The 17,409-nt window shown below is 46.1% G+C and overlaps 1 protein-coding gene across 3 annotated transcripts in view; it reads right to left on the minus strand.

Moving 5' to 3' along the window:
- BCAR3 (BCAR3 adaptor protein, NSP family member) overlaps positions 1-17,409 on the minus strand; it is a 117,742-nt gene that overhangs the window by 67,233 nt on the left and 33,100 nt on the right. For all 3 annotated transcript variants that reach the window (XM_032652934.1, XM_032652926.1, XM_032652952.1), the window contains one exon: positions 12,259-12,298. In XM_032652934.1, the coding sequence (XP_032508825.1) occupies positions 12,259-12,298 (40 nt within the window). The remainder of the gene's footprint in view (positions 1-12,258; positions 12,299-17,409) is intronic.

Below are 17,409 nucleotides of genomic sequence, written 5' to 3' on the forward strand. Positions count from 1 at the left end.
AAATAGAGGAGTATCTATTTTTATAAGTAACTATCATAAAAGCACTAATGATTATCAGAGGAAATTTGGAAACAGAGAGAAATGTGAAAAATAAAACAAAACTCCCTAATTGCCAGGAAGTTAATTTTGACTTATTACCCAACACTCAATCATTCTACTCATACATGTTTATCTTACAGAAATTCTCGCACAAATGCACACCAAGCCTTCTCAGTGAGGCAATGTATCCTTCCAGTACTGAGCTTCACGCCTCTTTTCTCCCACCCATATCCAGCCCCTCTGGAAATCCTGAGGCTCTGTCTTCATATTATATGTCAAGAATCCCCCTTCTTCACCACCCCTTCTGCCATCACGGATCCAAATCATCACCATCTCTCACCTGGACGGTCACCACGGCCTCCCATCTGATCTCCCTGCTCCTACCCTTGTCCCTCACAGTCTGCCAGCAACATACAGGCCAAAGTGATCCTGAGATGGCTCTCCATCTCACTCTGTAAAAGTTAACATCTTTACTGGGACATCCAGGCCCTGTGCAACCTGCCTCGTCCCCCTTCCTCATTCTCTCACATCAGCTTTCACCACTCTCCCTCAAGGCCACACCCTCTGGCCCCACTGGCCTCACAGCTGTTCCTGAGTGGAAGAGGTGAGCTCTGGCTTTCATGGCCTCGCCCTTGCTACATCCTCCCCCCATCAGACACCAGTCTTTTTTTTCCTTTTTTTTGACCACGAGACTTGCAGGATCTTAGCTCCCCAACCAGGGACTGAACTCGGGCCCTTGGCAGTGAGAGTGTACAGTCCTAACCACTGGACTGCCAGGGAATTCTCCAGACACGACTCTTGACTTGCCCCTCCACTAGAAAGTTGCCCTCTGGGTGAGGCCTTCCCTGGCCACCCTACTTAAATTCAACGTCCCCTTAACTCCAACATTTCGTAGTTCCTTCCCCTGATGAATTTTTTTCAGCTCAGCACTTATGTCTACCGAACATGGTGTACTCGGTTGTCTTCTCTGTCTTCTCACCATTCCACCCCATAATATAAGATCCATAGAGGCAGGGACATTGTTTTCTTCACTGCTGTATCCTCAGGCCCTCGAACAGTGACCAGCAGATGGCAGATACTCAATAAACATTTGTTAAACGACTATGCCATATATAACAAATATGACTATATTTGTTAAATAACTGCAAAACTGTTTTTAACAAGAATCCAAATGTCAGTAGGAAATTGGTTAAATATAATTGTATTTCATAAAATGGAATACTGGATAACCATTCAAAAGAAGGAGGTAGGGCTTCCCTGGTGGCGCAGTGGTTGAGAGTCTGCCTGCCAATGCAGGGTACATGGGTTCGTGCCCCGGTCCGGGAAGATCCCACATGCCGCAGAGCGGCTGGGCCCATGAGCCATGGCCACTGAGCCTGCGCGTCCGGAGCCTGTGCTCTGCAACGGGAGAGGCCACAGTGAGAGGCCCACACACCACAAGAAAAAAAAAAAAAAAGGAGGTAGACCCACATGTTTAACAGGGAATGATGTCCAATGAAAAAAGGAAGTTGCAAAGCAATATGTAGTTATACACAATTTTTGGCAATCAATCAAATTGTTCCCCAGCTCAGCATTCTTGCTCTCTTTAACCGTTTGACCATCTCAGAATTTCCTAGGAACACCTGAAGTTTCCTCACCCTTCCCATTCAATAAATATGAGAGTCCCTGCTCTTCCCAGAAGACTCCGCCTGCTGTTCTCTCCTGCCACAGTCAGCCTGGGCACACACTTTCCCACATGCTGGGGTCTCCCCATCAGTCTCTAACATGTTGATATCTGTCTTCTGCCTCACCTAATAAATACCAGCTTCCGTCCTGTCAAGTCACCATTTTTTTCAGCTGTCAAGTCACAATTCAAATATAATTTTTTCCAAGAAAACTTCTTGGTAATGACATGTGAAACTTCAGATCGATGCCAACTCCCCCTCAAAATGCACATGCAGTATTGCAGGTCTTAGAGCTGTTAGTCCGAGGACGTTAGACAATTAATTCTAATAATAAAATGCCTTGACAATTTTAATGTCTTATGTGGAGCTAATGAAAATGACTTGCCTTCTTACATAATTTAAACACAGACCTTAGTTCTGAGGTTGTAAATATAATGCTATGGCACACTCTTACATTTAATATTGAAAGCTCCCAGAACACACAGAAACTGTCTCACAGCCAAACGCTGTGCTGTTGTGTCATTCAATTACCACTAGAGGGCAGAGCTTAACAGCAAACGATTCCAATGCTGAAGAGCCTGGCCTCTCATTTGCGGGTTGATGAGTTACTGGGACCTCATAGCTGATAACAAGATCCCTGAGCTGAGGATTGAGAGATCAGAGCCATAGAGGTTGCCAGAACCACTTTTTAAAAGTGTATACCTCCGGGCTTCCCTGGTGGCGCAGTGGTTGAGAGTCCGCCTGCCGATGCAGGGGACACGGGTTCGTGCCCCGGTCCGGGAAGATCCCACATGCCACGGAACGGCTGGGACCGTGAGCCATGGCCGCTGAGCCTGTGCGTCCGGAGCCTGTGCTCCGCAACGGGAGAGGCCACGACAGTGAGAGACCCGCGTACTGCAAAAAAAAAGTGTATACCTTTGCCTACTTGTGTGAGTATTTAAGATGACAATAGTGATTCTGTAGTTTTTATACTATACCAGGTTGGCAAGAGAAGATAGAGTGAGGTTAGGGGTGGGAACCTCCTTGCTGTCGTGAAATAAAATCACTGAAGAATTTCTGGAAAATGTTTAGAGATCTGTGTGTGACTTACTTCAGGAAACTTAAAGGTCTTTGGGACAAGCTCATTCCCTCGCCCCTGAATTTCAATGCCCTTCCCATCTGGCTGTATATGGTCATCAGTCAGCCAGTCAGTTACTAAATATTTATTAAGAGGACAAGAAAGGGTCCTTGCCCTCAGAACTCACATTCTAATGAGGAGTGGTTATTGTTGTATTTAACTAAACAAATAGAATTTGGCACAAGTGCTGTGAGGATAATACTTAGAGTAATGAGGCTGCGGAGGCTGCTCTTAGCAGGGGGGTCAGGGAAGGTCCCTCTGAGGCAGTGAAATCTGAGTGGGGATGCACCAGCCACCTGAGAACTAGGGTGACAGCTACAAAACCAGCATTTCCAAGAGTGCCATCTACCTATCGGGCGCTGTGCTAACAACTTCGTGTGCATTAACTCATTTAAGCCCTACATGCTCCCATTTACTGTTAAGGAAATTGAGCTCCAGAGAATTTCAGAAACTTGCCCAAAGTCACACAACCAAGAAATGGCTAAGTGGGGCTGTGCCTCTGTATTAGTCTCCTAGGGCTGCTGTAACAAATTACCACAAGCTGGATGGCTTTAAAACAGAAACATATTCTCTCACAGTTCGGGAGGCTACGAGTCCAAAATCAAGGTGTTGCAGGGCCACACTCTCTCCGAAGCCTCTAAGGTGGGACCATTCCTTGCCCCTTCCTAGCTTGTGGTGGTGAACACTGGCAATCCTCAGTGTTCCTAGGCCTGTGCACACATCAACCCCAATCGCTGTCATCACATGGCATGCTCCCTGTGTGTCCAAATTCCTCTCTTCTTATAAGACACCAGTCATTGGATTAGGCCTACCCTAACCCAGCATGACCTCGTCTTAATTTGATCACATGTGCAAAGACCTTATTTCCAAATACGGTCACATTCACAGGTACTGGGGGTTATAGGACGTCAACACATCTTTTGGGGAACACAGCTCAACCCACGACAGCATCCAAGCACCCTCTTCAAACCACTCAGCTGTTCTACCTCAAAAGAACCTTCCAGGCTTGAGGGAAAGGCAAAGACCCGGCGGCAGCAGGAAAAACCAGCATGGAAAAGTTTGTGAGCAAGGTGGATGGCAGGAGACGAGCTTAGAGGTGAACAGGCCACAAGAGGATGGCTGCGAAGTCCGGTTATAAAGCTGAGTCTGGTCAGAGGCCATAGCTTCAATCCCTGCTTACATGTTAGTTCTCCAGTCTCTTCACCAACTCTCCTACTATTGGGGATCTCAGAGGAGTCCTCTTCCTTCAGCCAAGGATGAAAGCTGCAGCACAGAACATGAATGTGAACCTGCCCTTATTCCACTCACAGGCCACACCGGGCTCCCTCAAGCACCTCCAGAGGGCAGCTCCAGGGTCTGACCTTGATTCAAACCATCAAGTTTAGAAGCCTAGGGGGAATTCACTTCTGACTTGGGACACTGAGAAAACACATCTCAGGCTGTACTGGCAGAGCAATATCTGGCCTGAGGAGTTATCCAGACAAGCCCCAGGCAAGAGCAGTCAGGACTCAAGCTATTTCCACACACCTGTTCACCCAGACGAGCTGAGGATGCTAACGCGACAGGAGAGATGCCGCTGCTCAGAGCAGACGGGTCTACCTGATGGGATGCTGAGGTGTGTCCAGATCACACAGCGTTGCAACAGCATTGTCTCTGTGATTGTGCAAGATCATACAACTGGCACAAGGACTCACTGCTGTGTCATCGGGCAAGGTCAAGGTGATGTCGATGACTCACAGCTGCATCATGGAAGAGGTAGCATGGAAAGATGGGATTTTTTGTGGAAAGCCTACTACGTATTGTTCAGAGGAAAAACAAGGACCGTGTACGTGCATTCACTCTAGAGCAGGGGCCTACAAAACTTTTCTGTAAAGGGACAGGTAGTAATTAGTTCAGGCTCTGTTCTGTCACAACTACTCAACTCCATCATTATAGTCAGAAAGTGGCAATACATCAGTGAGTGGATGTGGCTGTGTTTCAATAAAACTTTACGCACATTGAAATTTGAATTTTACAACTTTCACATTCTTCTTTTGATTTTTTAAAAACCCACTTAAAAACATAATATCCATTTTCAGCTTGTGGGTCTACAATAGACAGCAGGCCACATTTGGTCGCAGGCTGTAGTTTGCCAACTGCCCACCCCACACCCCTCCCCCAGGCTAATGATATCCCCAGCTGCTCATGAATTAACTTAATGTCATTGTGGTAACAAGGTCTCCAACTGGAAATCTCCTTTCCTCCCCTAAAATCCTTACTGGCTTTTGGCAAGATGCCAGGCATTGTGTGAACTCTGGAATTGCCCGTGGCTTCCTCTCTGTCACCACCTCCATTTAAGTCCTGCCGGGAACTGTCAACACACCTTATAAAACAGCTCTTAATTCTATCTCTAAAAGGCCTCCGGCACCTGCCCTGACTTTCCATTCCCACCGCCACTATCTTAGGTTAGGCTCTTGATGACACTTCCCTCCTACCCAGCCTGACTCAACTGAACAATTACTAACACATAGAATCTGCCCAAAACTATCTGTCGAATGAACAAAGGCAGTAAAGTATCCACAAGCTCAGCACTTTCTCCATCTGATCGGCAGTCTGATGTGGCCCATCTCAAAACCAAAAATTTCCCCTAGCGAGGCGGCAGCACTTAAGGGCTAAACTATGATAAGCATTTAGCTTGCTTTTTCTAAAGTCAGGCTCAGCTGAGGTATAATCTGCCAAGAGTAAAAGTCACCCTTTTCCGTACAGTTCTGTGAGCTTTGAAACGACCCCAATCAAGGAATTCCAATCATTGCCCCAAAGTTCCCTCATTCCCTTTTGCAGCTGACCTCTCTCTCTCTCCTCCTTTCAACCACTGATTTGTTGTCTGTACTATAAGGTTTTATCTGCATCCAACAGTCCAGTTCCTTTTTATGGCTGAAGAGGATGCTGTTGTGTGGGTCTGCAGTTTATCTGCTCACCAGTCCAAGGACGCTTGAGCTGTTTCCAGTTTTTGTCAATGACAAATAATGTCACCATCAGCATTTACATACAGATTTCAAAATGGACGTACGTTTTCATGATGAGGTTTTACTTTGTATAAATGGCCATATTTTCACAGACCTGCAGGATAGGATTCCACTGAATGAAGGCCTGTCCTCCAACCCTATTCTTCTGCCTTCTCACCCTGCCTCAGCAAGCTTTTACAAATGCAGTAACATTAGGCCTCCCAAGAATATCTGCAGAGAACTTTTTGGGGTGGGGTGGGAGGAGCTGGATGGGAGCTGTCTTCGTTGCTCCCAGGGTGAGCCCCAAAGCTGCTCCCCACTAATGGCGGGCGGTGTTTGGCCTTCTCATCCACAGGGGGCGGTGCTGGCTCTCTGGGTGTGCAAGCTCAGGCAAAAACCTGCAGAGCCAGCCATCGGGCCATTATCTGCTTCATGTAACTCGTTAAAATCTCATGGAATGCACAGCGCACCATTGTTTTGGTAAGTCCCTTTCATGGCTTTGTGAGCTGGCTAATTCAGAGCAGACTGGCCTGTTTTCCCCGCTGGAAGAAAAAGACTCTCCTCAAAGACGGCTATTTAACCGTGACCATGGCTGCAGCCATCTTGAGCACAAAGGTGGGGGGGGGGGCGCTACAGCCCCCGCCGCCCCCGCCCCCAGCGAGGCTCCCACAGCCCGGGCACTTATTCTTGGCGCTGGAATTCGCATAATGACTCCTCTTTTAATCTGCTGGGTGACCTCATGTAGCCCCGGCCGACTGCAGGAAACGGCCTTGCTGAGATCTGAGCCTTGGGCAGTCTGTCAAGTCTGTAAGACCCTCTTAGAAAGCATTTTCGGAGTGTTAACCCCATAAGGACCGATCTCCAGGTGGCTCTGGGCTCCTGAGCTGCCGGTGTGCACCCCAGAGGAAGGAGAAGTCCAAGGGCGCTGGTCGCCTCTCGAGACACCGCTCCACTCCCATCCCTTCTCCTAACCCACAAAGCAAGCTCAGAAACCGCGAATCATCTTAGAAAAGCTCACCAAGTGGTTCCAGCAAGAATCGACCAGGGCTGACGACAAAAGAAAGGATATTCGTTCACTAGGGAGCTCATGGGAACAAAAGGCTGCATTCAGTCCTGACACTTGCTAACTGCAGAGCCTGGAGAGCAGGCTTTGTCCGAGGGCACCGTGCTGTTCACAGCCTGGCCTTGCCTACACCTTGCTTAATTTGAAAAAACAGGCTTCCCAATGTCTTCTCGACTTTGCTATTGCTATATTTATTTTTCAATTTGTCTTTCTTAAGGACAGTTTATTTTAAAATGAAAAAATCTATAATAAACATTTCTTCTAAAAGAAAAATCACAAAACCGTAATAAACATTTCTTCTTAAAAAAAAAAAAAAACCACCCAGCTCTGCTGTAGCTAATCACCTCCTCCTCTAAAAAATATACTTTTAAACCACTCTCAGAAAAGAGACTCTATTACTATAACTGTAAGGCTGTGTGTGAAGAAGCTAGAAAGAATTTGAATCTTCAATCTAAAAGGAAGATAGGTGTTAAGAGGAAGAAGAAAGGAAATACTATAAATTTATAGTTTAGTGAGTATGGGGTGGGGGAGGGCAACTCCCAAAGGTTCAAGAAGTAGCCCCAGGAAAAAAATGAAAAGAATGATAAAGAGTGAAAATGAAAGTAGGTTTCATAGGTTCAAGAGGCATTGCTAAAGTGAAAGCACGGGGATCATAATAGCAAACGTAGGAGTGTTGCTGGTAAATCTCCAACCTTTTGAGGTAATATGATGGGTGGGCACTTATTATCTGCCACACCCTTGGTCTCAATGTCTGAGACACAACATAAAATGCCACCCTTGTTCCAATCGATGTGGCAATTTTATGATCAAGAGTGATAGATTAATTAAGAACCCCTTACCCCTTGCAAAAACCTTTCCGCTCCAGCTTATCACAGGCAGAGGGGATCCTAGAAGTCTTAAACTAGAAGGGACATTGGCCCATCCCCTGGTTTTCTAGTTGTGGGGAAGATGGAACCGATCTCGAATGGTCTTGGCTTGCGGTGGCTTGAAGCAGGATTTTGGTTCCCCGGCCAGAGACTGAAGTCAGGTGGCGGCAGGGGGAGTGCTGAATCCTAGCCACTAGACCATCAGGGACAGTGGTCAGTGACAAGGCCCTGGCCCATCAGCTTTGTAGAAATGAATTCCCACAAAGAGACAGAAAGTAGTGAAATAAGTGTTCATTAGGAGGAAAAAGGATACATGTGAATAGACTCATACAGGCAGACTCAGAGGAAGAGTCATGCCCTCATGGTAGTTTGAATCATTTTTACGGGGCATTTCTTCCAGGTTTCCTTTGGCCAATCATCTTGCTTTGCCTGGTTCTGAGTCTGTATTTGGTTTATTTCAGGGTTTTCCCCTGTGTGTGCGCGCGCGCATCTCTTAGCCAAGATGGATTCTAGCAAAGAGACCTATATGGGTAGGTTGACATCACCTACTATGGTGTGGTGCCCCCTCCTTTTTTGACCTCTGAGGCTCCTTTCTGTGCCTGTGTAGTGGGGAAGTTCTCCTTGACTTTGAGGATGAGGAACATGGGTCTCTTTATCCCTTATCTGGGCAGGGCTCAGCTTCTCCTCCCTCCTGTCTCCCTAGAAGGGGACAAACTCCAGCTGCTCAGCCTGGGACCCACCTATCTCCTGCCTCAGAACCCACAGAGAGAAGGTGGAAAGTCCAAGGTCATGCTGCTAATTAGACCAGAGCGTGGACCAGGCTCCCCTCCCTGGAGGGTCTTAGGGGCTGTGTAACTTGGAGTCTCCTATTGGAATGCTATCTGGGAAGGATAACACACTGAGCTATTACCATGTATTCACATTTTAGTACAATTATTTTTATCAAATGTTCTAAGCAGCTACCTGACACAGGTCTAAGAAATTAGACACAGAGTAAATACATTTTAAAGGCAGTAAAGATATGGCAAAGACCAAACGGGGTAGGGGGGGGTGGGCAGTAAGCAGGTAAAGCAGCCCAGAAGATAAACTCTACGAACAATTTTGCCTAGGGCTATTTCCTCTGTTTTTAAAAAAAAAAAAAAAAGTTGGTTTTTATCTAGGGTAAGGTATGCTAGGTACGCGGAGGAAAATTCCAGAGCTGTACACTACTAACGGAAGTCACTACCTTAAGAGCAAGAGGAAGGTGCAGCTGCTTGGAGGTGTCTGCTTTCCAGTCTGGAAGAAGTGGTCTTGTTCAGATATAGTGAAAGAGAAACAATTATATTTGGTTACAGAAAAGGATCTCATGACTATACAAAACAGTTAAACCCAGACCTTCAAGATGATCATGTTTTAAGCTGCTGGGTCGGTGGGAGTGGGGAATGTGGAGAGAGGAGGGGGCTAGGGACACAAGGAAAAGGTAAAAAAGAAGAAAAAAAGAAAAGAAAACTCCCCTCGCTAACAGAATTAAAGAGACAGAAACAGTGGAGAATAAGATTCCAAAATCCCTGGGGGTTCTTTGGATCTCTTGAAATTTTCTTATCACATCCAAGCAGGGAATTCATCACTTAGGGTAACCAGGTGCCACTGGGAGGCTCCAGCAGGAGGTAAGCCTGCTGAAGAAATGAAAGAACTACCAAACAGCCCTAGGGCTTCCCCGCCAAGCACTTTTCCCTCCATTCCTCACACAGAGGAGCTCCTCGTAACCTAGCAACCACCTGCCGGGTCCCCTTTCACACTGCCTCACTGACGTGCAGCAATGCCAACTGTGGGAAGTGCTAGGAGGACAGAGTACAAACTGGACACGACTGAACTGTGGAGTCACTCCCTCTCTCCTGCCACGACACAGCAGCCCCATCACCCCATGAAGTATGGGTCAGCTCAAGTGCTTCCTCTCGCCCAGACACGAGGAACCAGGGATGGTCCCAGACCTCGCTCTTAATCAGAGCACTGGGAAAACCAGGTGAAGACGGTTAGAAAGTCTCCATGGTAAGGGAGACTTGGGAAGGCAGCTCCTAAAAGGATGAGAACGGCTGTCAGTTGGCCCCAACTGGGTGCTTCTACTGCCGAGATGATACCCAGTCAGAGATCCGTTTGCTCCCCGCCCCCCCCGCCCCCATTCTGAGGTCACAATGAACTGCTAAAACTCTGACTCTACCAGAAAGGGCCCTAAGGGCCCTACAGGAGGCAACATACTTTACATAGAATACGTTTGTCCGTGCCTGAGAAAGGGGATGATAGGGAAGAAACAGCTCAAAGTCAGAGGGCCAAACTGCATCCACTTTATCTGCACCTCTCACCTCCCTCAATCATCTTCAGCCACCCTCCAGGCTCTAGGCACCAGCTGGCACAGATATACGAGGGCTTGGAAGCATGGGCTGGTCAGCAGAGCTCAAGAGGGTAGCTAAGTCTGAAATGCTAGGACGGGCCTGCGCTGGCCCAAGACAACTGACACGTGGGTCCATTCAGACCTTGAGGCCCAAGGCCTCTATGAGTGTGTTTTCAGAGCTTGAGTGCCCATGGAGGCAAATAAAAATACCCTACATTCACTCAGCAAATCCCCAAGCCATTCCTCCAAACCAAGGGCAAAGTGAGAAAGAAAAAAAAAAAATGCAATGCATCAAGGAGGGACGTAGAGATTTCATCTCTAAAGCTCTGACCAGATTCAGATGATGATGGGAGGAAAGAGTAACCTGTGGAGCACCTCAGCGAGTCCTTGAAGAGGGTACTCCTTGAGCCACCAAGAGTTCTATCACTGCCAGGGAAGGCAGGGGGAGCCCAGCTAGATGGAAGCACCGACAACCTCACACCTCTTCTGTCAACATGACAAATCACAATGACCAATATTCATGAATGAGATGCAATAGCTTAGATAACGCTAAGTAAGGAAGTCCTTCCCAAAGCCTCTGCTTAGGTTTAGAATTCATCATTGGATTATCTTAAAAAGCTGGGACTTCAGTGAAAGAAAAAACTGAATTATGGAGTAAGGGGAGCGGGTGAGCACAGCTTGAGTGAGCCTGCAGTGGGAGATAGCCAGTTTCTGGAACATGGCATGCAGTGAGTTCTAAAGGACAGCTGTGATTTACACACTGCAGAAGTCTAGGGCACATTTTTTATGTTATGGTCAAGTCAAATCATAGTTTATGTGGATAGTGTCCCCAAATTCCTTGCAGTGTACAACCTGCACAAAAGCATATGTGACGCATCCAAGAGGGAAGCAGACACATCATTTATAAAGCCCTGACCAGAGTGTGACACAGCGGCCCTGCTGGCTTAGGATTACACATTGGCTGCAGTTAAGCTACAGCTCAGACATAGTGGGGGTAGAAGAGAGGGGAAAAATAAAATCCACCTCCATTCCAACAAACTTTATTATGACTGCCTCAAGTGGCCACGTGGTGCTACTAGAGTTTTCTCCTCTAGGAGAAGCTTTAGACCTTCCATTCTCTGGTCTAAAGGGAAGAAATGCCAAAACCCTGGGGCAGGCACAGTCACAGGCACACAAAAAGCAACAGGCCTAAATACTCCGAAGCCAGGATGCGGAAATAATAAAGACAAAATGTGGCTCCTAGGAGGCAAGCACCTTAAGTCCTAACTTGTACCATGATTTCTCCTAAAATTTAATGATATATTTTTGTTATGAGAAATCCGAGTTCTCTTTTCTGTTGTAGGTGCCAGACGTAATTACAGTTCTCGAAAATAAAATAAAATAAAACAAAGATACACACCTGAAAAATGGGGGGAGGGGGACAGAAGTGAAAAGCATCACTTCTTTCTGTTCAGAAGATTGTTTAGAAGCGTTGAGTCTTTAGATGCACTGAATGTCAGCCCCACTGGAAAGTAAAGTATTACACAGCTCATGGTCCCAGATTAGCCACTGAACAAGAGGGTGGCTGCTGAAATGGAAAGGATGACTCAGGAAGCCTCAGGGAGCCTTCAGTCCTCCACTGAAGGTAAACACAGCTTCACAACTCCTGTCTGCCATTCCAAAATCCAAAAACTCTGAAAACTGACAATTTTAAATAATTCATTTAGCAGCAGAACAAACCCGACCTCATTTGGTGGCAAAACGTGACCTGAACTAGGTAAAATCATTTGTAGTTTATTTATCCCACTTCATGTGAACATTCTCACATTTCACTGCTGAAATAATGGGTTTGATTGTGGGATGCTGACCCTAGCTCCCTTTGGGGGTGTTATATATATATGTACCATATTACCTTTCTAAAAAATTCTGAAGTTTTAAAACACATCTAGCCCCCAGGGTTTCAGATAAGGGGAAGAGTTTGTAAACTTATAATAGGGTGACATAAGACCCCTGCAAAGATTACTAAAAGCCCAAAACAGTCAAATTACATCCTGGTGGTTTCAATCTAACCAGCTTCCTACACAGGCCAGACGGTGACATTATCTGGCAACATTGTGTTAGAAATGGGAAATCTATTACCACAGGCTCCCTACTACATGTTAAATCCTGGTTTCCTACCTTCACATATTCCAGAGTTGGGTCCAGAAGATGCTGATCCCTGAAAAGAGAAAATATAAATATGAGAACAATTGGGAACAATGCAATCTTACCCTGGGTAAAATGTATCCAACATTATTTCACCCTATTCATTCACATCATTAAGATGGGCCCACCTCCCAGGCAATACCCACAGCAGACAGATAAGGAAGTTAGAACAGACACAGATTTCTTTCACAGGTGTCTCCTCGGGGTGGAGCACGTATAGGATACCACCATGACTTCAGTCTAGAAGCTCCACATGTTTTCCTGTCAAATTCAAGCTCCAAAAGTTAGACTATTCATATGCGGTAATTCTAGATTCACTCTGAGCATAGAAATTAGCCTAACGGTCCGAAGCAAAGAGCTGTGAGAGATGCGAGGAAAGCAGGGCTGGATGCCCAAACCTGCAACACTTTGGACCAGGCAACTGTGTCACACTCACTTTGACAGAAAACGGAGGCTCAGGTGGGCAGATCGGCTGCTCAAGGTCACCCAGCACCCGGGTGAGTGAGTTTTGAACCCAGCTCTGCTTCTAAATCACCTTTCTCTTTTGCTGTCAAGCTGAGCAATTCATCCTAATTTTCTTTGGTGCCCCGGTGCTTTTTCTCTCCCCATTTAATGTCTGCTCATGTCTATCATAATACTGTTAGGATTAACCAGACAATTAAAAGCAAACAGCAGTGGTGTCACTGAGGAGGCTGACTTATTATACTGGAAGAGGATCTAAGGCAAAGGAGAAGAGGGAGAGACATGAGAGCTGATGTTTCCAGCACCGGCAGAGTTACAGCAAAGTGCCCCCCTCAACAGACTATGTGAAAAGGCAGCTGCCTTCAGAGACTTAAACTCCACAAAATCAACACATCACCCTGCAGAGACGGGATCATTTTTTAAAGGACAGAATGGCTCTGTAGCCGATAGGAGTAGTCTTCTTAAGGTGGGGGTGGGGTGTCAGTATACCTACAAAGAGGACGCATCCTTCAGAAGCGGGGGATCACTACCGGCAAGCAGCTGCCTCTGGAAGGGTGAGCTCAACCCCAGACCCTCGGGGGCTTGGATGCTTCCCTCTGTGGAGAGACTGCAGCCCTTCTCCCCTGAATAGGGGCAGCAGGACCCCTGCTGGGACACAAGGAGTCGATCCCACAGCTCAGGGGCACACCATCTTGTTGTGAAATGGATCCAACCCCCAAAGCTATTCCTGGAGTGGTCTGTCCACTTAGGGCTGCACACAGGGCACACGCACAGAGGCAGGCTGGCTTTGGAGATGCTCCTCTCGGATGTGCAAACAGATTAGGTTCTGAAATGAGTCCCTTTGTAAGGCCAAAGTATCTGAGAAGGGCTTAAGCTCAAAGTCCCTGGTGCATTTCCATCAAAGAGGGGTATAAATCAGTCTTTCAGAGCCTGAAGACCAGGCATACTCTTTGCCTCCAAGCTTGTGTGTGTTAATCAGGGATCTTTTCCCAAAGCAGCCGAGTCCGTCCGCTGTGCTGGGTCACCACCTCTACTGCTGCAGTCTGGACATTGCATTGATGTCATCAGACTTTGCGACCATGGGACCACCCGGCTAGTGGCTAAAAACTTTGTCAGCAGGGCTTTGGTCATACTCCCCTTTAAATTCGAAAACTCCTGGTTTTCTACCGAATTAACATTTTAGGCTTATAGGCATCCGGTCTTATGCTAATCATCTGGCCCAGTGGTCTGGCCCTGGGAGTGCAGAAAGATGTTAGAACCACTGAAATGCTGTTTCTCATCTTCAAGTTTCTATTTTTATGTAAGTTCTAAAATGTACATTATATACGTTCAGACACATATGTCAATGCATGGATAAACAGTGTAGGTGTGTGCTTTTTAAACCAATGATTTGGTCTCGGGATCTCTTTACACTCTAAATAATTGAGGACTCCAAAAAATTTTGTTCATGTGGGTTATATCTACTGATTACTGACATTAGAAATTAAATCCGAGAAACTTGCAAAATATTGATACATATTTTTAAAGTAAACCCATTATATGTTTAAATAAATAACATTTTAATGAAAAACAGATATGTTTTTCATAGCAAGAATTTAGTGGGAAGAATGACATTGTCTTACATTTTTGCAAATCTTTTAAACGTCTGGCTTACTAGAAGACAGGTAAATCCTCACATCTAGCTCTGCATTCAGTATGTCGTGATATGTCTTGGTTGAAATAAATGAAGAAAATCCACATTCACAGTTATGTAATTGGAAAGGGAGGGATATTTAATAGACTTGCATATAATTATGGATGTTCTACTTTGATAACATGCCAAAACTTGACACGTAGTAGTTTCTTAAAGGCTAGCTGTGATGTGGAATCTGAAACCGTATCTCTTACTGTTTTCCATCTGTCCTGCACTTTGAATGGACGTTTTGTCCATGTGTGATTCCATAACCACTATTCTGGGAAACACTGGTTCACTGAGTTATGCAGATCTTCCAAATTTTGACCCATTTCATTATCATGTAAAAGAATCACATTAGTTAATACCATCACTGATCTCATCAGAAGTTACTAGGTATTGGGAATTGCCAAGCTTATGGTAGAGGATACAAGTCTTCTAACTTGAAAGCTTGAATTTTTTCATTGGCAACTAACATTGTCAAATATTTTCCCTGAGCTTCATTTCATTCATTTTGGGGAACATATCTGCCAAATACCAAGATCACACAGTCATGATCGGCAATTTTAACTCTTTTTTTAGGTGATCAAAGGTCATTCTTTTAGTAAATTCTTTTTAGAATTTTGTCCAGGATCTGCTCTTCTCACCAGATTTGGCTGTAAAAATCCTTTTCCTTTTATCTACTGAAAGCTGAAATGTTCCTCTCTCCCTTTCTCTAGAGATGTACCTGAAAACTCTGAGCTAGTTCTCTCAGGATAGACCCCTCAGACTCTCTTGGGGAGGGTGTGGGACAACCAAGAGAGTTTGTGTATGAGTGGCTCCTGAGGCAGCCCCAGCTGCAGCAGGGTCGCCACTCAGAGATGGGGTCACCTCAAGGCAGGGTGGCCCATGTGAGACAGGCGGGGACCTGGGACCCATTACTGCAGTGCTTGCACCTGGACAAATATCTCCTGGAGCAACGGAATATAAAGAAACTATAAGGAACTAAAGATAACTGCACACACGCACGGTTGGGGCAAATTATGAACAAGATACAAAAAGGCCAAAACCCAGCTGCCACTTCTCAGGTGCCAGGAGCAAAAGCAGGGTACTGCGCATGATCCCTGCACACAGCACCACCAAGAGGATGGGCAGACCACCTAATCCACTCTGGCCCGACCCACCGATCTGCGCCTGCGCTCACCCCGTTTAAGGGACCAGCTCTCCCCCACTGAGGGAGCGAGCAAGGGTACCTGTTACTTGTTTTCACTCCCTCGTGCTGCAGCACGAGTCCCAGTAAAGCCTTGCCTGAATTTCTTGTCTGGCGTCTCATCAATTTCTATTGATTAAAGAGTCCGAGGACCCAAGTCAGTAACATACCTGCTCTCCCCACCACCCTGCTCTCCTGCCCAGAGACCCCGGCACCTAGGATCCTGGGGTGTTCTCCCAAGTGTCTCCCCAGCCTCGGATGAACTCCCGTGTTCCTATGGCGCTCCTCCACTACACACACTTCTTTTGGCAAAAGAGAAGGAAAACAAGAGCTGCTGGTTAGGGATAAAACTGAAGTCCCCTCTTGACCCCGCCCCCAACTGAACTCTGCTAAGGAAGCCTTGCTCATTCTGTTCCCAGAGCAGAGGGGGATCCAAGTTCTAGTTCAGTGCACCAAGGGGTGCCCTAGTGGATCCTTGTATTCTTCTACTCGTCCTTTTTTTTTTTTTTTTTTTTTGCGGTACGCGGGCCTCTCACTGTTGTGGCCTCTCCCGTTGCAGAGCACAGGCTCCGGACACGCAGGCTCAGCGGCCATGGCTCACGGGCCCAGCCGCTCCGCGGCATGTGGGATCTTCCCGGACCGGGGTACGAACGAACCCGTGTCCCCTGCATCGGCAGGCGGACTCTCAACCACTGCGCCACCAGGGAAGCCCCTACTCGTCCTTTTTAGAGAGACGAGGGAAGATAAGGAGAGTATGATAAAACTGAGTGAGTGTGTTATAAATCCAAAAGCTTTAAAACTCATTGCCTCGAACCAAATTAAAATTATATTTAAATGCAGAAGTGCTGTGTCTCCTTTCTCAGCCAGCCTAACCCTAGCCCTAATCCATCTAACCAGAAAGAAGACATGAGCTGGAAAACATAGCAGTTGGCCCTGTATCCCCAGCCTCTAATTTGAAATAGAATACCCTATTATTCATACAGGACTGTGCCACAAACACTCCTTAAACCATATCTTTATATTCCCCAAAAGAGATCACTAGAAAACAAACACAGAAACTTGGCAATGTAAATGAAAAGCTTTTTTAATCTTTTTTTTGCTTATGTCAATTATGAATCCCCACCCATGTGAAACCGTGATGTTGTGTGCATCTCTCTTTACAACTGCAGAGTCTGGCAGGCACCGTGGCCCCTCTGTCAGGCAGGCTGCCCCGCTGAGCGCCATCCACAGACCGCAGGAAAGCAGCAGGATGAAACTGGACTCTCCTGTTATTTTGTTCTTAGGTTTATTAAGTTTTAAATAACATCACTGTGTTTACTCTGGTTAAATCATTCTTTCCAGCATCCCACTTTCTTAAGTTCATACTGAGGGGTGTTTAGCTGGGAGTCACAGAAATGTTATACATATTTACTATTTCAGTTTGTTTCTCATCGGTAACCAGGTTAATAATATCCTCCCTCTTAAAAGGACACTTGATGTATAAGTGGTTGCTATTTTGAGTGAAGAGGTTTTCCGTCTTGAATACACAAACAAAATTTCACTAACATAGATCTTTTCTGAGCAGTTCGAATACAGACGGAGATGGAAGTGCCCTATGTCTGTCTTCAATTAGAGAATGTTTTAAGTGAATGGATGTTTCCTTATTTAAATACTATAGACTAACTTAATGGCTAATGGTGTTGCCACACAAATGTCCCTTTGGATAAAACATAAAATGGAATTGCTTGTAATAACATGATTATTTCATACAATGGAGGGATGTGAGAAACTAGATCCAGCTATTCCAGACTGAGGCTCCCCT

This window comes from Phocoena sinus, chromosome 1, assembly GCF_008692025.1.
Source record: "Phocoena sinus isolate mPhoSin1 chromosome 1, mPhoSin1.pri, whole genome shotgun sequence".
Lineage (NCBI taxonomy): Eukaryota > Metazoa > Chordata > Mammalia > Artiodactyla > Phocoenidae > Phocoena > Phocoena sinus.